Source organism: Natrix helvetica, assembly GCF_964273705.1.
Source record: "Natrix helvetica genome assembly, chromosome: 4".
NCBI lineage: Eukaryota > Metazoa > Chordata > Lepidosauria > Squamata > Natricidae > Natrix > Natrix helvetica.
Genome location: NC_138550.1, coordinates 57,520,073 through 57,542,983, shown reverse-complemented (window position 1 = coordinate 57,542,983; position 22,911 = coordinate 57,520,073). Strand labels below are relative to the sequence as shown.

At 39.4% G+C, this 22,911-nt stretch overlaps 1 protein-coding gene across 1 annotated transcript in view; it reads left to right on the top strand.

Annotated features, from left to right (window-relative positions):
• C2CD2 (C2 calcium dependent domain containing 2) overlaps positions 1-17,236 on the top strand; it is a 40,031-nt gene extending 22,795 nt beyond the window's left edge. The window contains exons 8-14 of the mRNA XM_081951812.1: positions 3,182-3,243; positions 4,768-4,895; positions 5,180-5,351; positions 6,522-6,635; positions 8,032-8,159; positions 9,780-10,095; positions 15,685-17,236. Of these exons, the coding sequence (XP_081807938.1) occupies positions 3,182-3,243; positions 4,768-4,895; positions 5,180-5,351; positions 6,522-6,635; positions 8,032-8,159; positions 9,780-10,095; positions 15,685-15,905 (1,141 nt within the window). The 3' untranslated portion in view covers positions 15,906-17,236. The remainder of the gene's footprint in view (positions 1-3,181; positions 3,244-4,767; positions 4,896-5,179; positions 5,352-6,521; positions 6,636-8,031; positions 8,160-9,779; positions 10,096-15,684) is intronic.
• Positions 17,237-22,911: the final 5,675 nt, after the last annotated feature.

Genomic DNA, 22,911 nt, shown 5'->3' with positions numbered 1-22,911 from the left:
TTGAACTTTAGTACATTTCCTGGGTGAGTACACCTATGTCAGTGATGGCGAACCTATGGCACGCATGCTACAAGTGGCACACGGAGGCATTTGTCAGGGCACACGAGGTGCTGCCCTGTCAGCTGGCCAGCGCACATGAGCGCACTGGCCAGCTGAGTTCACCTTTTTAAAAGCTATTTTTCGCCTTCCCCAGGCTCCAGAGGCTTTATAGGAGCCTGGGGAAGGCGAAAAGAGCCTCCCCCGCCCCCCCGGAGGCTTCAGGGACCGTCCAGAGGCTTCCCTGATGCCTTCGGAGAGCTTAAAACCACCCTCCGAGCAAACCGGAAGTCATTTCCAGTTTGCTCGGAGGGTGGTTTTAAGCGTTCCGAAGGCTTCAGGCAGTGGTGGGTTCCTGCCGGATCGCACCAGATCGCGCGCTCCCTTTCGGCGCTAAACCCGGAAGTACGATCTTGCCCCGCCCCTGGCGACGCGACGACGCTTGCCTGCGCTCCACCAGCTCGGCTGGGAACGGAGACGTTTCTCTGCTCAGCAATGTCTTCAGTGGAGTGGTGGCAGCCTGGCAGGCTGAGCCTGCGTCCCTTTCAAGCGCTCCGCTCCGCTGAGGAAACGTCTCCGTTCCCAGCCGAGCTGGTGGAGCGCAGGCAAGCGTCATCCCGTCGCCAGGGGCGGGGCAACACCGTACTTCCGGGTTTAGCGCCGAAAGGGAGCGCGCGATCCGGTGCGATCCGGCAGGAACCCACCACTGGCTTCAGGGAAGCCTCCGGACGGTCCCTGAAGCCTCCGGAGGGCCTCCGGGGGGGCGGGAGAGGCTCTTTTTGCCCTCCCCAGGCTCCTATAAAGCCTCTGGAGCCTGGGGAGGGCGAAAAAAGCATGTAAAAATGGGGGGTCGCGCGTTGTGCGCCCATGCACACGGGGGGGTCGCACGTTGCAATATGGGTGCGGCACACCCGCACACGACCCCCCTGCGCTCCCCCCCTTGTGGCACGCGAGCCAAAAAAGGTTCGCCATCGCTGACCTATGTTATAAAACCCCTCAATGAAGCAATTATCTAGCAATATATTTAAAAATAATAATTGATTCCAGCACTGATTGGACATAACAATAGTTAGAGGACAGCTTGCCACTTGGTAAATAAAACATGGGGTAGTGTAATGTTTGAACCTAACAGGTTCAAACATTACACTACCCCATGTTTTATTTACCAAGTGGCAACAGCTTGATTCACACAAGACAAAGACAAAAGTAAATAAAGCATGTTTTGGATCAGGATGAGATATGGATCACACAGAGAGTCTCTTAAGTTAAAGTTGGACTTTCTGCTTCATTTGGCTGTTTGCTTCCTCTAAAACATGGCCACAGTTTCACTTTAGTATTCTACTTTGACCAGCCTGGAGGTACGGAAATTCTTTTGCTTTGTTCCTTCACTGCTGTGCCAGAAGACAAAACTGCCTAATAGGGAAGGGAATTTTTCTTTTTATATGGTGTGCCTATGAAGTTCCCTTGGTGGTTATTTCTTAAGAGACAGCATAAAAATGAGCAGGGTCATTCTTTTTCTCTCTCCCCCTGTGCAATAGTTTCCTGGATAAGTGACTGTTATTCTTATTTAAAGATGGATGGGTGACAACCTACTCAAACTCAACCCCTCCAAGACGGAGTGGCTGTGGCTTCCGGCCCCCCGGTTCAACCAGGTGCTTCCATCTCTGGCCATCGGGGGCGAACAACTGGCCCCCATGGAGCGGGCGCGCAATTTGGGCGTCCTCCTGGATGCCCGGCTGTCCATGGATGACCATGTAACAGCCGTGGCAAGGGGGGCGTTCCACCAGGTTCGCCTGGTGCGCCAATTGCGCCCCTTATTGGACCGGGATGCCTTACGCACAGTCACCCATGCGCTGGTGACGTCTCACCTAGACTACTGCAATGCTCTCTACATGGGGCTTCCCTTGAGATGCACTCGGAGACTGTAGTTGGTCCAGAATGCGGCCGCGCGGGTGATTATGGGGAGTACTAGGTACTCCCATGTAACACCTCTCCTGCGCGAGCTGCACTGGCTTCCTGTGGTCTATCGGGTGCGTTTCAAGGTTTTGATTACGATCTTCAAAGCGCTCCATGGCACAGGACCTAGTTACCTGCGGGATCGCATTCTGCCCCATACATCCCTACGACCAATCCGTTCACACAGGGAGGGACTTCTCCGGGTGCCGTCCGCTAAACAGTGTCGGGGGGCGACACCCAGGAGCAGGGCCTTCTCTGTGATGGGCCCAGCCCTGTGGAATGACCTCCCCCCTGACATCAGGATTACGTCCGATCTCCGCTCCTTCCGTGTAAAGCTCAAGACCCACCTTTTTCAATTATCTGGCCTGGCTCAACCGTAGTCCACCCTATTCCTCCTGACAGTCCTTTTTTAAATTTGTAATTTTTAATATGGGGTATTTTAATGGCTAATTTTATTTTTATTGTTATTATTGTGTTGTATTTAATGATTGTTACCTCCTCCGGGTATGTGTATGTATGCGTATGTGTGTTTTTGTATGTTTATATGCATATATGTATTTGTTTTTATTGTACGCCGCCCCGAGTCCCTTGTGGAGAGGGTGCGGCTAACAAATTAAATTTGATTGATTGATTGACTAATTTGCTGCTCCTGTCTGGAATCTATACTGGATTTTAGGAAGGGGCTAGAATAATAGCTATAAGCATAATGATTTATGTATGAATTTTAGATAGAAAGAATATGCTCTTTGTCTCTATGTACTCCTGTTTAACCAAAGTCTTTTTTAGTAGTTCACATCACTGCAAACCTACTCAGAAGTAAGTACTACTGAGCTTAGTGATTCTTATTTCTAGATAAGTGAGAATGTGATTATAGTTTCCAATCAGAGAAATAAAAACAGTTTAATACAAAGCTACACTTTCTTTGTAGTTCAAATATTACAAATTAAGCATTGCTAAACTTACTGAATAAGTGAAACTTAATGCTAGTATTAAGACTGTGTTTGCTCAAACAAAATAAAGTATGTTTTTGCCAGCATTTGGGATTTTTTTCCCTTCCAAACAGGTGGTTCTGCTTTTAACTACTTGGCAAGCAGAAATTCCATTATGCAGTTAAGAAACCATGTTTTAAAATATGGGATTATCTATGTATCTGAATGCTTTGCTAACTACAAGTTATCTTTGTCCGCAGTGAGTTAAATGCCAAATCAAAAGAGCTGCAAATCAGCATTACAGAAAATGGAGAGTTGGATGGTAAGTACTGTTGGAGACTCATTCTCTCCAAAGAGGTGGTTTAATTTATCTTCTCTGTTTGTAAAACTGAAGAATGCCCAATGAGAAGAGTGCAGCAGGAGAAACTGTTGAACGCCATAGAAGCCCAAGTGTTATTTCTCCAGCCACTCTTTCCTCAATGAACTCTAAGCAAACAGTGAAAACCGAGATCTTGTTTAACCATCTAATGACTAACCCATTTAGTTTCGGAGAAATGAGAACCGTCCAACCATTATGTACCACGTGGTCACAACTATTTCGCAGATTTATATGGCTGCAAATCATAATGAGGTAACTCTAGGCAGTTTACAAAAATATAATAAAAATTACCATGCAAAAGCCACAAGGCAACACCAAATTAAAAATAAATGAGGCTTCACTTGTGGGTGATTAACAGCATAAAAGCAAAACACACATGCTACCCTCTACTATCATTGTAGCCCCAATGTGTGAAGAAATGGCCTTCAAGGCTTTCCAGAAGGTCGATAGAATCAGGCCGATCTGGATTCGGGGAAAAGGCTATGGGACAAGCATAACAGAAGCATCTTTGGTTCTACTAAATAACATTGTTCACAAAGCAGACCTGCCACCTGAGGAGGGATGGGCAGAAACTACTGGGGTCAATTGGTCCCACTAATAACTTGACCTTATGCAATGCAGGGCTTTAAAAATGACAAACAGAATCTTGAATAGCAGCCAGAAACCTACATAAAACATGGGCAGAGACATATAACTGAGTATTATCAACATCTTGTTGATTCTTAGCCCTCTGCCAACAAATTACCTTAGCATCTGTTTCATATAGATGGTAAATTGGAAATTAGCTCTGGAGCACTTGCAAAATAGGATTAGGGCTTGTTATCTTTACCAGAACCAGAATCCATTTGAAAAGAGGAGGACCACCATGAAACTGTGCCCTGCACTCCCAGCTCCGTGGGTCAGTTCAGAAGGATACCATGTTTAATGATGCTGAAGGCTGTTTGGAGGATTAAGGAGGCCTAGTACAGATACGCTGCCCCATCCTAAACCTGCATAGATTATCCATTAAGTGGCTCTGTAATGTGGATTGAAACCCCAATGAAAATAGCCCTGGAAATCTGTTTCTTTCATGTTCCTTTGAAGTTGCAAACCTATCACCATCTCAACAACTTATAAAAAGAAAAGATTGGATACTGGACAAAGATTGTCCAGTACTGTTGAATGGTGTCTTGAGGAGAGGATGAAGTACCACTTTCTTTAAAACAGTGGAACATGTCTCCAAGGTCACCTTAGAGGTGAGAGAGACATGGGTCCAAACGTAAATGGCAGAAATCAGAGCCCCAATGTCTACTTCCTCGGAGACTTCCTTATGAAGTCACAAATGGTACACGGGAAATAGTAACTTCTTTTCTGGTTTATATCAAAGATAAAAGTAGTTTTTAATATAATATGTTCCAAAATATTGAAAACTTGTTCTCAACATAAAATAAATTTAAAGAAATAATAAATTTCTTCTGTTTTATTCAGGTGATTCTTCCGTTTCTGCTAATGTTCCTTTGGATTTATTCAGGAAACAGCCTTCTGGACTGCAAAGTTTTGCATTGAACAGCCAAATCCGCAATAATAGCTCTGCAGTAGGATCTGTGTCCGCAGAGGTAGAAAGTTTAAAATTACTTGAATTTTCTTTTCTTGAATATATCCTGACCCTAGTCATTTGACTCATTATGCATATAATGATAAATTGTAGACAAAACAGCAAATTATCCCATCTCAAGCCCATCAGAGGCCATCAGTTTGTACATGATTTTTTTTTAAAGGGTGTGACTGTGTTGACACTTACGGGTTTTTAGAATGATTTGATCTATTTCTTTTCCCCACAAAAGCCTGATATATTTTCAACTATCCTTACTTTAAGATGTTAAATATTCTCTTTCTTTAGTTCTTGTACATAGAACCATCAGAAACCAAATCACTGCAAGTTCCTGCCAAGCTTCCTGTTGCAAAAGTAGAAAAGGATCGAACTGTGATGCCTTGTGGGACTGTGGTCACTACTGTAACTGCTGTGAAAGCCAAGACTTTGGTGGAAGGGAGATCATCTGTTCTGCATTCAGGTGAGAACCCAAGAGGAAGTCTTCCTTGCAGGTTCCATAAAAAATCAGGAACCTGATTTTTTAAGACAAAATTCTATGCTAAAGTGTAAGACAGGTTACAACTTCGATTGACTCACTATTTCCCAAACTTATTTGGCCATGGAACATTCTGGGACTGACAGACAATATGCAGGCTAGTTCTTTAAAAGGAGGGTTTTTTAGACTGAAAACAGTGATTAGATTCTTTTAAAAGAATATGTTCAACCTTTGAATCAATTAAAAATAGTAGTAATTGTTAGATCGGCGCAAATAGAGCAGGCGAGAGGCCATCTCCTCAGTCAAATCTTGAAGGTGCATGGAAAATTGCAAAGGAACAAAGATTTCCCCTCATGCTTCACTAATGATTAACTATGCAGTTAAAATTGCAGCAATAAATAAAATACAGGACAACAGTGGTAGCTAGTAGTAGTAATAAGCTAGTTATTAATTCTTACACATAAGTCTTTTTAAAGATTTGTTTAAAATCCCTCCCAAGCATGATACTAAATTAACTATGCTGTTCAGAACAAACAGATGTTGTATGCTGTACTGTGAATGTCGCTTCAAAACAAAAATAAGAGTGAAAAATATGTGCTGTGAGAAAGAAATACAAACAGTAACTGTGTGGTTTGACTGTCTTATAAATGGTTCTCTATCTCTTGAATTTCTAGGCAGTGTATGCTCATATCCCATAAAGCAGTGTTTTTCAACCTTGGCAACTTGAAGATGTCTGGACTTCAACTCCCAGAATTCCCCAGCCAGCGAATGCTGGCTGGGGAATTCTGGGAGTTGAAGTCCAGACATCTTCAAGTTGCCAAGGTTGAAAAACACTGCCATAAAGCATAATTTTTTAAAAAAATCTGAAATGAAGTAGGGGATAGATTGGAATCATTCATTACAATAATTAATAGTTTGCTTAATGGTTTGCTGAACAGTTTGTTGAATGAATATACATTGTGCTGTATATACTCTGCTTTAAGCTAAGTCAAAACAAACAATTAACATTATGTCTTAGTATAGTAAAGGTTTAATGATCTAATAATCAGATCTAGGTATTTAATTTCTTATCCATTTGCCAAAGGTGAATGTTTTGCTGGGTTTGTCTTTTATAATGCATAAATGAAACAATAAACAAGCTATTTTATCTAATAGTTTCCCCAGTGCAAAGTCCTGCTAAAGTGAAAAGGATTGAAAAGGATTTATCCATTCAAGCAATCCATTGTCAGAATGTTTCAGTAAGCAAGGCTTTATCTTCCTCCGATACTGGTGAGTTTGGGTTTTCTTTAGAAATGCATGGGACAATCTTCAGACAGTGGTATTCTAATGAACTCATATCAAGCAAACATTCAGCTGGCATATGATCAGTGATGGGTTGCAGACAGTACGCCCCAGTATGGGCGTACCGGAGCCTGCTCGGAGCACCCGGTACCGTTCCAGTATGGTGCTCCGGAGGACCCGCCCGCCTGAGTTCCTTACTGTGGTTTAAAGCTGTCGGCCTTCCGTGCACGCTCATGGCTCGTACAGCACCTGCGCAACGCTCCGCCAAGCAGCTGGAGCATCGCAGAGGCTAGTGGAAGCATAGTTTCCAGCTACAACGCATGTGCACATTGTGCCCATGAGCGCGCGCACCACGGAACCCACCACTGCATATGATGGTTTTTAGGGTCAGTCTATATAACTGGTTTTGAATTGGAAGACACTGAGTTATGTTAGTTCCCCCCAAAAAAATGTCTGTTTGATACTATGACTTACTTCACACAGAATAATGATAAGCCTGATTTCTATATATGCCATACATGCCAAGGTGAACAATAATACTTAAACTTAACAGAGTCACAGAAATTGAGCAATTTGAATTAGAAAGGAATATCTAGTGACTCATTCTTCCTTTTATGAAAAAAAATACGCTAAAAGTTCACTACATTTTCTACGACATCATAATCTTCCACTAAGAGAGTTATAGTTATGATAACGCCATAGGAGATATGAAATGTCAATGAGCAGCTTCTATGTAGTATGAAGAAAATACTACTACTCAAATCTGCTCCTTTGACAAATAGCTATAGAGATTCTATCAGATTTCTCAAGAATTTGTCATGTGCTATTTTTTCTTTTTACACAGTTTATGCTATGTCATAAACACAGGAATTTCTGCCCCTATTTCTAAGTATTTCTTACATCTTTTAAGCTACTATCCACATTGAAACCAGGGAATAATGATAAATGCATCCATTATATATATATCCCTCTTTGTCAATGTTTTTTAAAAAGGAAAAACTAGAAAAATATGCATTCCATTTTAATATCTGGTATTTAGTTACAAGAAACTGGTTGATAGAATATGAAAAGCAAATCTGCCTTTGAAGTGCTTAGGACTAATTTGATATGAAGCTGTTTATTATATAACCTATACTGTTCACATGGTGTATTTTGAGTGCATGTATATTTAAACTTTGAATTGCCTCTATTGATGAAATGCAAGCAAAATTCTCAGAACTGTTTCTTGAAATGCAAAGCAATGGAAAAATATTGATTTAGTTTTTAAAGAATTGCAATTTAATTTAAAGAATACATTTCTATTATGGCATTTTCCCTTGATTCTGTATTGTTCACTTGATTATTTTATCTAGTCATTCTCTTATTTATGTATTTATTTTGGCAGAGTTACTGATGTTGAATGGCACAGATCCTGTGGCTGAAGCAGCCATTCAACAGCTCAGTGAATCTGCAAAGCAAAAGTTCAAATCTCCCAGAAAAAAAAGCACCATCATAATATCAGGGATTTCAAAGGTACAAAATAATCATGATTTCTTTTTGTTTAATGAATTCAAGATCAGTTTTTTTCCTACTAAAACATCTTTTAAAAGCTCCCCACTGCACTTATATGCTATTTTGCAGTTGAATTTCTAGACTAAGACATGGTTTCCCAGAGAAGAAAAGACATTTCTTATGAATACTGCAAGCATCAGAAATATTACGTTTTTCATGTCATGCAGTAAAAACAATAATTTGTGCTTCTCTGTACCTAGGGTAAAAAGCATGGTCAATAGAATCAGGCAGGGTATAAATGTAATGAGTTAATTAATTAAAATTTGTCTAAAACTGAAGAGAAAATATTTTTTCATGCTTGCACAAAACAACTTCTAATTTTGTTATTGAAATCTGTGATGTAACACCTATGGCACTTTGGTGATATTAAAGACCCTCCCAGCAGTCATTGGCTGGTACTGTCAAAAATATCCTGGCTTCTGAGAAAATAATGTCTGTAGTAGAATTAGTGTGACAGATGGAAATGAGCCCTTCACTACACTTCAGATGCTTCTGGATTGAAAGGATTAGTCAGCTATAAACTGTTGCCCAGGGGACGCCTGAATATATTAAGAACATATATTCTTTAGAGAGGTTCCTTTCATGTCTCCTTTCATGTCATATGTACAGTACAGCTGCTCTTTTTGTCCTATCATTGTACACTTGAGGATCTCATGGTGGTGTGACAACACAATTAAAGTTGCTAGTTCCTGGGCAAGACTAGTTTAAGTTGTACATATTTTAATCTTATATTTTATATGTAAATTTTCATGTTATAGAGTATGCCTCATTTTAATTGTGATGCTTCTGACACAAATAAACAAAGTAGAATTAGTTCAAACATATCGAGTATTGCACTGAATATGAAAGGATAATTTGGCCTTGAAAATTTTTCATAGAAGTAGCCGCATGAACAGAAGTTAGAAGAGATCCCAAGTTGCAGTATTCTAAGACATGTAGAGCCTGAATATAGATATTTAAAAGAAGAGAATACGAAGTGAATTCAGAAATGAGTAGGTATGACAAAAAAATGGGGGGAAGAAGAAAGTGCCCTTGAAGAAAGAGAGGAGAGCTGCAGCTGAAGCTGAGAACCAAATGATTCTGGACAAAAGGTTATGTAGACAAAAGGTTATGTAGACCCAGGGCAAAAAGTGCCACATGCTGTGGACAAGAAGGAAAAGAAGAGGGAAAATCCTTAAGGAGGCCAGATCCAGTTCCTAAGAGATGCTGTACCACTTGATGGTCTTGCAGAAGAAGAAATCAAGCAGATTTTAACCACTTCTATTCCAGCCCAATGACTAAGGATCCATGGGTATGTATTTCCAAACAGGCTCTCTGCCCCATTATGTATGATTTTATAAAAGAAATATTTGTATTAAATTTTACTTTAAAAGTTATTTCAAACAGTATGAAGAACATTGGGAAAAATAAACATGGTTATGAAATTAAAGGAAACTCACTTTTTATTCCAAAGCATGTCCAAGTGTGCATGGTAGAACATTGCCACAAATATTTTAAGCTAGATATAAAAATTCTTTTTGGTCCTAATTTTATTCCAAACTAATGGTGTTTTGGCTGTCATATTTGTTTTTCATATTTCAGACTAATTTATCTCAGGACAGCAAAACTGCACTAATGATGGACTATGCAGCAGCCATGGATGGCTCCTGTAAACAAGATGATACTTTTAGTTTTGAAGGGTGTCTTGCACAATCCCCTTCCGATGAAAAAGTATCACTAGCTGCCTCCCAAACGATATCTGCCCTTGAAGAACCCCAGGAACACAGCCATGGTGCCTGGACCTTAGATGACAGTCACGATCAATGGCACAACAATGCACTACTAGACCAAGACTGTGATAAGATATCAGGGAGCTCTGTAAGCATCTCAGAATCTGAAATTGTGAAGAAGTCCAAAGGTATGAATCTTTCCTATTAAAAGGGGTATCAGTGTCATAGCCTTCTCCAGTCAGCTATGGCCCTTTATGACTTGTGGACTTCAACTCCCAGAATGCTGGCTCAGGAATTCTGGGAGTTGAAGTCCACAAGTCCCAAAGGGCACCATAGTTCCCCATCTCTGTTCTAGGCATCTTTGGAATTCCAGTCCAAAACTTTTTAGAGTGCCAGAAGTGGGAAGCTGTTCTAATTAGTCTTGTATTTAAACCACGGAATATTATTAAGCCTTGGGCACACTTAGAAAATGTACAGCATATCGTGGGGGTGGGGTGGGGGTGCCCCGCCCCCATTGGGGTTGTGAATAGAGATTAGAGGAAAGCTGGTGGTATTTCTTGCCACTTCCTCTTGTACTTTACTTTTTCCTGATAATAATTTGGAACAGCCTTCTTAACAGAGCAATCATGTTGCTATTTTGTTTTACTTTCAGATTGTGTCTTTGAAGAAAACACTTAAAAAGTACAGAATTAAAAAGAAAAAATAACAAATGGAAATTATATGTGTGTGTAACAAAACCTCTCTATGGTTTTTCAATATGTATGTGTTATTCTAGAACAGTTGGACAATTAATTTTCCCAAGGGGCCACATGAGAAACTGGGATTATTATGGAGGGCCGAACCAATAAGCTGAATTTAATTCTGTTCAATATTAATTTTATTGCTTTATAAAAAGCAGTAATTTGTATGCTTTTATTACATGAAGGGACATAAGCACACATGCATCTACGTACCTAAATTGAAAAAGCAGTCACCTTTAAAATAAGTATTGCATGCATGGTATACACTTATTTACATTTGATTTCTAATTTCCAAGTGACTTCAAATGGGCAAGACAGGATTAGATATGGCCTGGGGACCATAAAATGCCCAGATTTGTTCTAGAATGAATTGTTCCTATGTAAATCCATTTATCTGTCTTTTGAATATACCATATTTTTTGGCGTATAAGACACACCTTTTTCCCTCAAAAAAGAGGCTGAAAATCTGGGTGCATCTTATACACTGAATACAACATTTTTTGCGTCCCAAAATCCCACTCCCTTCACCAAAATGGCCATGCATAGCCTTTAGGAGGCTTTCAGAGTGCTCATGGGGGCTGGGGAAGGCAAAAATGAGTGAAAAATGCTCAATTCCGCCCCCCCCCAGCCCCCAGGAGCACTCTATAAGCCTCCTAAAGTCTATGCATGCCCTTTTTTTGACAAAAAAAAGTTTTTTTGCTCATTTTTGCCCCGCCCCCCCAGGAGCACTCTACAAGTCTCCTAAAGGCTATTCATGCCCTTTTGGGGGGGGGAACCGGGCCCATTTTCACGAAAATCACGCCATTTTTGTTAGGTCTGCAGAGTGCAAAAACTTTCTTTTTTAAATTTGCCTCTTCAAAATATTGGTAAGTCTTTTTCTTCTGATCTATGTAACAGATCAGTGTGTTGTGATTGAATATGGTGATTGAGATGAACAAGCATCTTCATGCCCTTTGATTTAAAGCTACAGAAATTGTTATTGAATATAAAATTATACAAATGATAACTTTTTCTCCCTCCCTCCCCCCTGTGTGTGTGTGTGTGTGTAAGGAGAGTAGTGTATGGTAATATTTGAGGATATTATGTAGTTCTTTTGGTCAGGTTTAGAAGTAATTACAATTTCCTACAATATGGGCAAGCAGTCTAGAAAATTCCCATGATGCCAGTTGCAAGATGACAGTATGAAATGGCACAGCTATAGATGGGAAGATCTAAGCAAAACGTATAAGTATAAGTATAATCTTTATTGTCATTGTACTTAAATACAATGGAATTGGTGGGTAAAAAGACTCTTTTGTGGGTTCTTGGGATTTCAATGTAAGACAAAGAAGACCAGGCATCATTTGTAGGTTTTTTATCTTTTGCACAGCATAGCAGCATGAGCCTTTAGTTTTCCTCCTAGGCAATATTCCTTTTTTTCCTGTTCTCTCAGCTTCCTGGAACAGATAACATTAGCTCAGTGGTGGGTTGCAGCTGGTAAGCCCTGGTATGGGCGTACCGATGCCTGCTGGGTGCACCAGGTACCGTTCCGGTACGGTGCTTTGGAGGGCCCACTCGCCTGCTCGCCTGCCCTCCCTCCTTACCTGTATTTGACCCAACCATTTTTAAGAGGTAATTGTAATGGCCTTTTCTCTACAGATGTCTTTTCACCTTTCTATGAAAGCTATCTATAATGCAGAGATTTGTTTCCACAGAATTCATTTTTTTTCTTCAATGGCTGTATGATCATTTCAAGAGTCTTGGCCTAGGCCAGTGGTGGGCAACCCGCGGCTCGGGAGCCACATGCGGCTCTTTACACCCTTTAATGCGGCTCTTCTGTGTGCCGGGTGCCCGCTCCCCTCCCTCCTCTCGTGCTTCGGAGGGAAGCTTCTGCAAAAGCCCGGGCGAGTGACAACCAATTTTGGTCCTATGACTGCAGAATGCTGCAAAATACCATAAATGCAGGCCAGTTGTTGAGTGTTTCAAATGTGATTGGAACACTCAACAAGGTGACCACAGTGTGTGTGTGTGTGTGTGAGTGAGAAAGACAGACAGAGAGAGGAACAGAGAGAGGGAGTGAGGGAGGGAATCAGAAAGAGACTGACAGACAGACACACACACACACACAGACAGAGAGAGACAGAGAGGGGGAGGGAGGGAGAGAAAGATAGACAGACAGAGAGACACACACAGAGTGAGTGATTAAGTGAATGAGTGAGAGACAGACACACCCACATACACAGAGTGACAGAGAGAGAGGAAGGGAGGGGAGAGAGACAGAGGGAGAAACAGAGACAGACACACACACAGAGTGAGTGAGAGACAGACAGACACACACACACACAGAGTGACAGAGATGGGGGAGGGAGGGAGAGAGAGACAAAGAGCCAGAGAGAGAGAGAGAGAAAGAAAAAGAAAAAAAGAAAGAAAGTGGGAGAGAGAGATGAAATTAAAAACAACAACATACAAACCTGACTTATTCAAACTATCCAAGGAAATGCAAGGCCAATGTTCACATTAGTGGTTGTGACTTTGTCAGTCAATGTCAGGATGTAATTTTCTCTACATTGTAAGGCAAATTTTACGGAATTTAACGTTATCGATAAATAATATCGTTCTAAAGTTTTTGTTTTATTAGTTGTGTTATTTGTATCCTCCCGACCTATGTGGATACTTGCATGCAGAATATTCTCAATAAAAACTTATTGAAACTAAAAACAGTGTACCATCCTATGTATTTTCGGTTTTAAAAATGTGGCTCTCAAAGTAAATTTCAATCGTGGTTTTGGCGAGATTTGGCTCAGTTGAAAAAAAAGGTTGCCCACCACTGGCCTAGGCTATCCTGGAAAAATCATTCTTTCACAACCTATGCAATTGAAATCCATTTCTGGACTTAGCTTCTGATTTCCACATATTCTTTTTGCTTCCTAGAAGTTTTGTTTGATGTCTTGTCCTTTCCAACTTAGTAGTATTCCCTCTTTCTGATGTGAAAGTAAAGACACCTTATGCTCAGTTTCTTTTTATGAACTAAAAATAATAACTTTTAGTTTTGTACAGACTTCTCTTGTTTTAGAATCTTGTAGTTAGAGTCTTGTACTCAAGACTACAGCCCCTCAAAGTTGTATATCTTTGCTTGGTCTTCTAAAGTGCTAAACAGAGGTTGAACAAATTCGCAATATAAAAGTTTGAATCTTTTTTTTGACCCATTTTCCTAAAAGTCCTTTTTCCTCATCCAGGCTGGAAGTTAGAAGTAGGTCCATTTAAAATGAAAAGTTTACGTAGAGGAAATGCTTAGATGAAAGTAAGCTTTCTGATTTGAAATCCAACCAATCACTTATATACTCCCAAAGTTTGGGGAGAATTCTTGGCATACTTTTGAAAAATAATAGTAACTCTAGGTTGTTCAAAGTATGCAAATAGGAGGGTTTTTTGGGGGGGAGAGGGGAGGAATAATAATCAAAGCTATTATTGATTTTCCTTATAGTTTTAATTATGATTATTTTTTATTCATTTTGAAGAAAAGTTTGCTCAATATTAAAAACAATATTTGTATATTTAATTTATGAAATGTTTAATTTAAAATCCTTTATATTTGTTGAATACCTATCAGAATATTTGTACCATCACTCACAGGAACATTTGATATTTTGTACCTTCTTCCAGTAGGTGAATGCAGTTTCCTTTTCTATTTAGCCTCCCAAAAATAAATATATTTGAATACATTATAGACCTAAAAAAAATCTGAAAATATTATTTCTAGACGTAATTGCTACTAAAGTATTATTAGAGGTTTAATTTAAAATGAGTAATTATTAAAACAAAGTTAATAAAAATGAGCCAGAATTGCATTTATTTTGTAATAGCAGCAAAAACCTGATGAGCAGGTTTGAAGTAAAACCTATTCATTCAGTTTAGCTAGTTTACTGCAAGAGGCAGGGGGGAGAGATAGAGAGAGAAAGAGAGAGACGGTTTAACTTTTCTTGTTGAATTCTGAGCCAATTCAATGTGTTTTCTTTTATCTGGACTTTGTCCATGTTTTTCTAGTCATTGATTCAGCAAGTCCATGTTATTTGTTTCCCAAAGATAACTGAGAAATCTTTACTATTTGAAAACCTATTTTCTCTATGTCAAGGAAATTTCCTATGGAAAACCTTTTCCTTGTTCTGCCTCATCTTCAATAGTCAGAGATGGCTAGCAGTTTTATCACAAAAATGACACTTATAGGAAATCATCAATATATAATATGTATAATTGTGTTTTCGGATGTTTTCTTTCAAACTCCCAACTATCAGAGTCATTTAAGGAGCCATTTAATGAATTTCAATATCAAATATACTTAGAGCTAGATAATCTTCTCTTGACATGTTTCAGCTTACTACTTCTGAGTGACATTCACAGGCATATGAAATATGATGGTGTATAACTAAAGGTCTTAAGGACCCCACTGTTTCAGTTTTAGCTCCCGTTCCCTGAGATTAATGACCTTTTCATTACAGCCGGTGGTTTAGGAAACCCTGAAGGTCTGCAAGGTTAATGTGGGTTGTTCCTGACATTTTGGTATCTAAAATATTTCTATTGGTAAAATGTATACTGTATATCAGTGTTTCTCAACCTTGGCAGTTTGAAGATGCGTGAACTTCAACTCCCCAGCCAGTTATGCTAATTCTGGAGTTGAAGTGAATTTATTATGAATTTTGTCATTTGAAGCTCAAAATCTTTCCAGTTTCAGGTGGGAGCCTAACATTTTGAGATTTTGGACATTTCTGATTTTTTACAAAACACATTTAATTTCATGTCCTGCAGATACTGTTAAGAAAAGGTGTGTACCAGGTCAACAGCTCCTGCCGTTTATGGTGGTACTCAGAAACATTCAGTAATTATCGGGGGGGGGGGGGGTCACAATTCTTAGATTAAAGTCCACACCAATCTTGACCAGAATTTATGAAATTGATGGGATTCAGAATAGCTGTGAAGCATTCAATTGCCATACTTTAGGGAACTTCAGGGTTTCAGATAAATTTGATTTGTGAAGCTAACTATATATTTTCATTGTTGCAGGTGGAATATTAAAAAAGAGTGCAAAGTTATTTTTTCTTCGAAGACACCATAAAAAAGACCCAGGAATGAGCCAATCACATAATGATCTCTCCTACCTAGAGCAACCCAGATCTGATGGTACTCAAAAGAAAGGAGGAACCTTAACACGAATTCTAAACAAGAAAACTATTTTTAAGAGCAAAACCAAACTGAATGGCTCATCAGTTGGACCACATGCATAAATTCTAGAACTTGCCAAATTGTATCAGCTGCACATGACTAATTGTTTACAGAAAAATGAACTACCATATCCTTTTTGAGCTTTACTAGCAAGGTCGTTTGCAGAAGATCGCAAAGCATAGATAGGGAATGATTGGAGTTAGAACTATGGTTACTAAACTGTAGAGAATAACTCATATTTATTTGGAAATTAGCTAATTTAATTCAGTAGGCCTTAGTCTAAAATATACGTAATTAGGTTTAAAATGCTTTTTTGCTTGAAATTCAAGTATAGCTGAGAGTTACAATGAAAAACTATTGCATTAATGCATATCTGTAGTGGTTGCACTTTTAAAGAGCCACAATGCAAAATTTAAACGGGCTATTGTGCCTGCGGGAAAATGGGGAAAAAACAAGACATTGTGATAAAGGTTGAATGATTTAAGAAAATTGTAGGAGAGATCTGTATTAGTTCACGAGATCTAAAAATCAGATGGAGTCTGGATTCACCATTGCAGACTAACACATATTGTTAATATGCATAAGCTTTCATGAACTTGATGAAGGCTGATGAAATAAGAAACAGTTCATGAAAATGTATACCTTTTAATGAATTCTGATGCTATCATATTCCTTCAGATTTATAAACTGGGAAACATTTTACTGTGCAAATGTATTCCCAGATAAAAATGCATAAAATTTCAGCCTTAACATGTTTCTGGAGGAAAAATAAAATATTGAATTGGGAAACACGATACAGTAGTTGTTAAACACTTATAAATGGTATTGCTTTTGATAGATGCTAGTAATACAAATTGGCAATTTATATAATTACTTAATAGGAATATAATTTTTTTTTGTTCTGTAGATATCCTTTTAGTCTAAGATAAGGAACCACAGACTATTGAAGCTTACTTTTTTTACTTCCACAATACTTGGAAACAACATTGCCAATATTGCAATGTGCCTTGGAAATCCTGAAATAGAATATTTTAATAATTTAATGGCAGCATATTGACAGGTGACATTAGAGCATGTTCACTTTTTTTAAGTTTCAATTATTATGTTACTGTTTTGACATAGCTTGCTTATTTGAAAAGATAAGGGGAAGTGTTCCCCATTTCTTTATATTGGATATTATAATTTGTTCATCTAAAAAGAAAACATTTCTTAGTGATTTTGCCTATCTTACCAAACATTATGTATTCTGACTCAGTAGGGATTTGCTGTGGAATATATGGCTTGATTGTAGATCCTAGAACCAAGTTCTATTACATTTGTTCAGGGTAAATCTGGTGCCAGTTCCATCACTGTGATTTAAATCAATAAACAAAAATAATTCGTTGAAATAAAACTGTTCCTCCTGTGGATCAATGATTTGCATAACCTGCAATAATTATGTTAAAAATACAGCCTAATGAACTCCAACATACAAAACATTATTGAAATGAAGCAGCAATTTCTGGAAAGTTGTGGAAATTCTCATTTTTGTAATATTATAGACTGACTGCTATGGGGTTATCTGTATGAAATACTTTATTTTCATAGTAAGTGCAGGTAGTCCTTGCTTAACAACTCTAATTGGGACCAGAATTTCCACTCAATGTCATCATAACTTCAGTCACTGAATAAATGGTTTTAAACAAGGACTACCTATGCTATGTTTAGCTTAGACACATATCTTTAGATGTAAACTTGCTTCCATGTACCTGGAGTTAGAATTGGTTGCATGACATTCCGTCTTGTCTTTTAAAAAAATTGTATAGCTTTATGTTGGCACATAAGCAGACTGAAATGCCAAATTAAAAACAAAAGGACTTGCTCTGTAACTCTTAAAAATACTTGAACACTTTTAAAACTGTTATTTGAATGACTCAAAATTATGTTGCTGGATTTTAAAGAAAAGGTACCAAAGGTATGCTGTGTGGTTTGTGATTTTATCTTAATTGTTTTAATAGAAATGAGTAGCAATAACACTTAGACTTATATACCACTTCATAGTTCTTTACAACACTCTCTAAGTGGTTTACAGAATCAGCATATTGCCCCCAGCATATTGCCCCCAGCAATCTGGATCCTCGTTTTACCAATCTTGAATCCACACCAATCTTGAGCCAGTGACGACTGAACTCCTGGCAGTGAGCTAAATTAGCCTGCATTCCAGCCACTGCACCACCACAGCTCCAATAGCATCCTGACACTGCAGTGGGTTGATATATTGACCAACTTTATTTCTGTTCAAAGCAAAATGATTATGTAAGGAAGATACAAGTTGATTTAATACCAGGAAAGATTCAATACCAGGAAAGATTCTGGAAAAGATAATCAACCAACGAATTAGCAAACACCTAGAAGCAAACAAAGTAACAGCCAAAAGCCAACATGGGTTTGTCAAAAACAGATCATGCCAGACTAATCTTATTGCATTCTTTGATAATGTGACCAAATTAGTGGACCAGAGGAATGCCATCGATATAGTTTACATGGACTTCAGTAAGGCATTTGATAAGGTAAACCATAACCTACTACTAGATAAAGTAGAAGAATGTGGGTTAGACAGCATCACCACCAGATGGATTCGTAACTGGCTGACCAACCGCACTCAACGTGTAGTCCTCAATGGAATTGCATCTTCATGGAAGGAAGTATGTAGTGGAGTACCCCAAGGCTCTGTTTTGGACCCACTACTCTTCAACATCTTCATCAATGATTTGGATGAGGGAATAAATGGATAACTCATCAAATTTGCAGATGACAGCAAGCTGGCAGGAGTAGCCAATACTCCAGAAGATAGGCTAAAGATACAGAAGGATCTTGACAAACTTGAACATTGGGCACTATCTAATAAAATGAAATTCAATGGTGAAAAGAGTAAGGTTCTACATTTAGGCAACAAAAACAAAATGCATAGGTACAGTATAGGTACTTTGCTCAACAGTAGTAACTGTGAAAGGGATCTTGGAGTCCTAGTGGACAACCACTTAAATATGAGCCAGCAGTGTGCAGCAGCTGCCAAAAATGCCAACACAGTTCTAGGCTGCATCAACGGAGGGATAGAATCAAGATCACATGAAGTGTTAATACCACTTTATAATGCCTTGGTAAGGCCACACTTGGAATACTGCATTCAGTTTTGGTCACCACGATGTAGAAAAGATGTGGAGACTCTAGAAAGAGTGCAGAGAAGAGCAACAAAGATGATTAGGGGACTGGAGACTAAAACATATGAAGAACGGTTGCAGGAACTGGGTATGTCTAGTATAATGAAAAGAAGGACTAGGGGAGACATGATAGCAGTGTTCCAATATCTCAGGGCTTGCCACAAAAGAGGGAGCCAAACTATTCTCCAAGGCACCTGAGGGTAGAAGAAGAAGCAATGGGGGAAACTAATCAAGGACAGAAGCAACTTAGAACTGAGGAGAAATTTCCTGACAGAACAATTAATCAGTGGAACAGCTTGCCTGCAGAAATTGTTAATGCCCCAACACTGGAAGTCTTTAAGATGTTGGATAGCTATTTGTCTGAAACGGTATAGGGTTTCCTGCCTAGGCAAGGGGTTGGACTAGAAGACCTCCAAGGTCCCTTCCAACTCTGCTATTGTATTGTATTGTATTGATTTATAAAAATTAAAATATAGTTAAGATGTAAATCATTGGAAACATCTTGCTCATATTCTTCTGAAATGAATTTAATATTTATGCCCCATTTCAATAGGCAAGGGAAGCTTTACAAAAACTCTGATTTTTGCCTCTTATCATTTGATGACACATGGGTTTTCCTAAAAAGAATTATATTAATAATGTTGTCTTCCTTTTTTAGCATTTACTTGCCCAAATATGCCCAATACAAATATTGCAATTATTAATTAGTAGTATCTTTTCAATATTACTTCAGTCAGTAAGTGGGGTAGGGTGACATTTCAAGTTGCATTTATGGAAAGAAAATGAGTGATTTTTTATGGCACTCAGAAAGGCAAAATGCAGTTTTCTTCTTTCCACTTGTCTCCTGGCTAGTCATTTGAAAGTTTTTGAGATTTATATGGATGAAAACCATAGATAGCATAGGCACCCAGGAATAGAGTCAGATGTTTAAATTCTTCTAACTTTACATATGGGAACTATCCTAATTCAAGGTATAAAATAGAATATTAACTGTATATTAACAATTATTGGCAAACCTTTTTTCATATAACATGAAATCAACCTTCTATAGTATTACATTTTCTCTCTCAATATGCTAACTGTGATGATATTATGGTCTGGTTTCAAAGATTAGATAAGCCTACAATTGTGAGATGCAGCTATAGTAGCTGGGTTTATCCACTGAGTTGAATTCTGGTTCTAGATTAAGAATAAGAAATCAGACTTCTTAATTATTATTAATCTTAGAATCTCAACTCATGATGCAAAGAAGCATTATGCTTAGAATTTAAAACATTTTATTTTACTGAATCTAATTCTGACTACAAAATCTTGTCACAAAAATCTGACTACAAAAATCACAATTTGGAAGGGCACTGGGAACAACACCAGAGACTAAAATGCCAGTTGCTCATACACTGTCCTCACTAGTGTTGACTGACAACTTCCCCTCCCCCTAGAAACAGGCAATTTATCACAAGCTGGGCTCTTATGGGCTCTCACCAGTATTCTTAATGTCCCTAGGCTTTGACCAAGCAAAGCAAGTAGTAATCAATAGAATGAAGGACATGGAGTTCCAAGAAGAACTAAATAGGTTGCCTCTCCACAGTAGGGACAGAATCAAACAGCGTGTGTGGGAATCGGCAAGATATTTAAATGACCTGATCTTCCCAAAGAATAGCTTTCTTCAGAGCCAGATTTAACTTTGTTCCTTCAACATTCTCCTCCAGGGCAGGTATAAGAGAACACCAATAGCAGAATGGGTTTGTATATGTGGTAAAGGAGAAGTTGAAGATATCTCACATGTTCTATTACACTGTGAGCTATATAGAGTTTGTAGGTCTGCACATATTCTCCCCTTATTAGAGAGATTGCCAGGGAGGGCAGACAATTTTTATGTAGGCTTTCTCCTCCAGGACACAAACCCGGCTACCACGTATGCAGTGGCGAAGTTCTGTGTTGCTGCAATGTCCACAAGAAAAAAATTGGTTACAGAAGTATAGTTGTCATCTTGTACAAATTATTTGGACATATCTCTAACAATTTCTGGACCATTGTATTTACTCCCATACTTAACGGCTTTGCACCCAGGTAAACCAGGGAGTGACCCGAACAATTCGAGAACATGTATGTTATTATCCACTTTTAACGTCAATACTTTTTAATTATATTTTAATGTCAGTACTTTTAACATATGGTAAAAAGTAATGTGTTTTGCTGGTCTTTGACCGTAATAAAGATTTATACTATACCAGTTGCTCATAAACAAGAGAAATTGCCCAAGACAAGGAAGCAATTAAGATTGATGGGGTGGGATTACCAATAGTCCACATAGCAGACACACAGACCAGTTACAAGTACCTTGGTATCCCATAGTCATATAGGAACATGATGAGGCAAGGATGAAAAAGATCCATGCCATTAATGTGTGTTCTGCCACTCATCAGGTACCCTGCCAGTGTAATGAGCTGGTCAAAGAAGGACACAGAGGCTGCCAAAGCCCCTTGCTATGTATGGAGGTTTTTACCTCAAGGCCAACACCCAGAGACTATCCACTCCCTGGAAAGAGGGTGGTTGTGGTGTAGTGAGTGTCAAAGCCACTGTCCTGGATGAAACTCAGAGCACCCAGGAATACATCATTAAGATGGCACCCAAATCGAGCTGCTGAGAGAATGTTTGAGGCAAAAGCAGACATGGGAGGAAAATCAAGCAGAGGAAGAGCTATGGCAAGACAAGACACTGCATGGAATGTACCATCAACAGTTAGCTGAGGTGGCAGATATTGGGAAATCCTACCAATGAGTGGAAAGAGCTGGACTAAAAGAGCACTGAGGCACTGGTCATAGCAACACAAGTATAGCCATTAAGCACCAGATTCATACAGTAGAAGCAAGAGTCTATCACACTAGACGAGATCTAAGCTTCAGATTATGCAGAGGGGTCTCAGAGACAGTCCAACTCATAGTGGCAGGATGTAAGATGCAGGCAGGAACAGCATACACAATGGCACAACCAAATAGCTGGCATTGCATGCTGAAACATCAGCACAATATGGGGTAGACTGTCCTAAGTCCAGATGGGAGATCCCACAGAAGATCTTGGAGACTAAGAAAGCTAAGATACTGTGGGACCTCCAGACCCACGCAGAAAAGCAGGTACTAGTCAATCAACCAGACATCGTGATATTAGACAAGGACCAAAAGGCAGCAGTGGTGATAGATGCAGCAGTGCCAAGTGACAGCAACATCAGGAAGAAAGAGTGAGAAGCTAGAGAAGTACCAGGGCCCAAAGGAGGAACTGAAGAGGATGTGAAAAGTAAAGGCCAAAATGATCCTAGTACAGGTAGCTGCATTTTGGGGCTGTTCTGTAGGGAGAACGAGGCAGACAGGAACTGAGGCAAGGCAGGTTGAAGCTAACACTATGACGAGGGGAAGAGGTCCTTGGAAGTTGTGGGTGGCAACCTGAAATGTGCCACAGCCCACAATAGGAATTGGTTGGCCCTGATAGTCCTTGAGGCGAATCGGGCACTGCTTAAGGTTAGCCTTAGTAAGGCTGGGCACTATTCGCTTGATGGTGCCACAAGAAACGAGGAATTTAGAGGAGCCAGTGTCCACCTCCATTTTACAAGTCTTTCCCTCAATTTGGACAGCCAGGAAAAAAATGTGAGCCGGCTTTGAAAGTGATGCATGACTGACAGCCCATTCAGAGTGCTGCTGGTGAAACAGTCCCGACGGTCCAGAGGCGCTTGTCTTGTCTTGGCAAGGCGTGTTCAGGAGGCCAAAGAGCAACTGGCATGGCCACCCTACACACCTTGGCCAGATGTCCCTTCCTGTCACAACGTTGACAGATGGCAGCTTTGAACCTGCAAACCGACCTTGCGTGGTTCCCG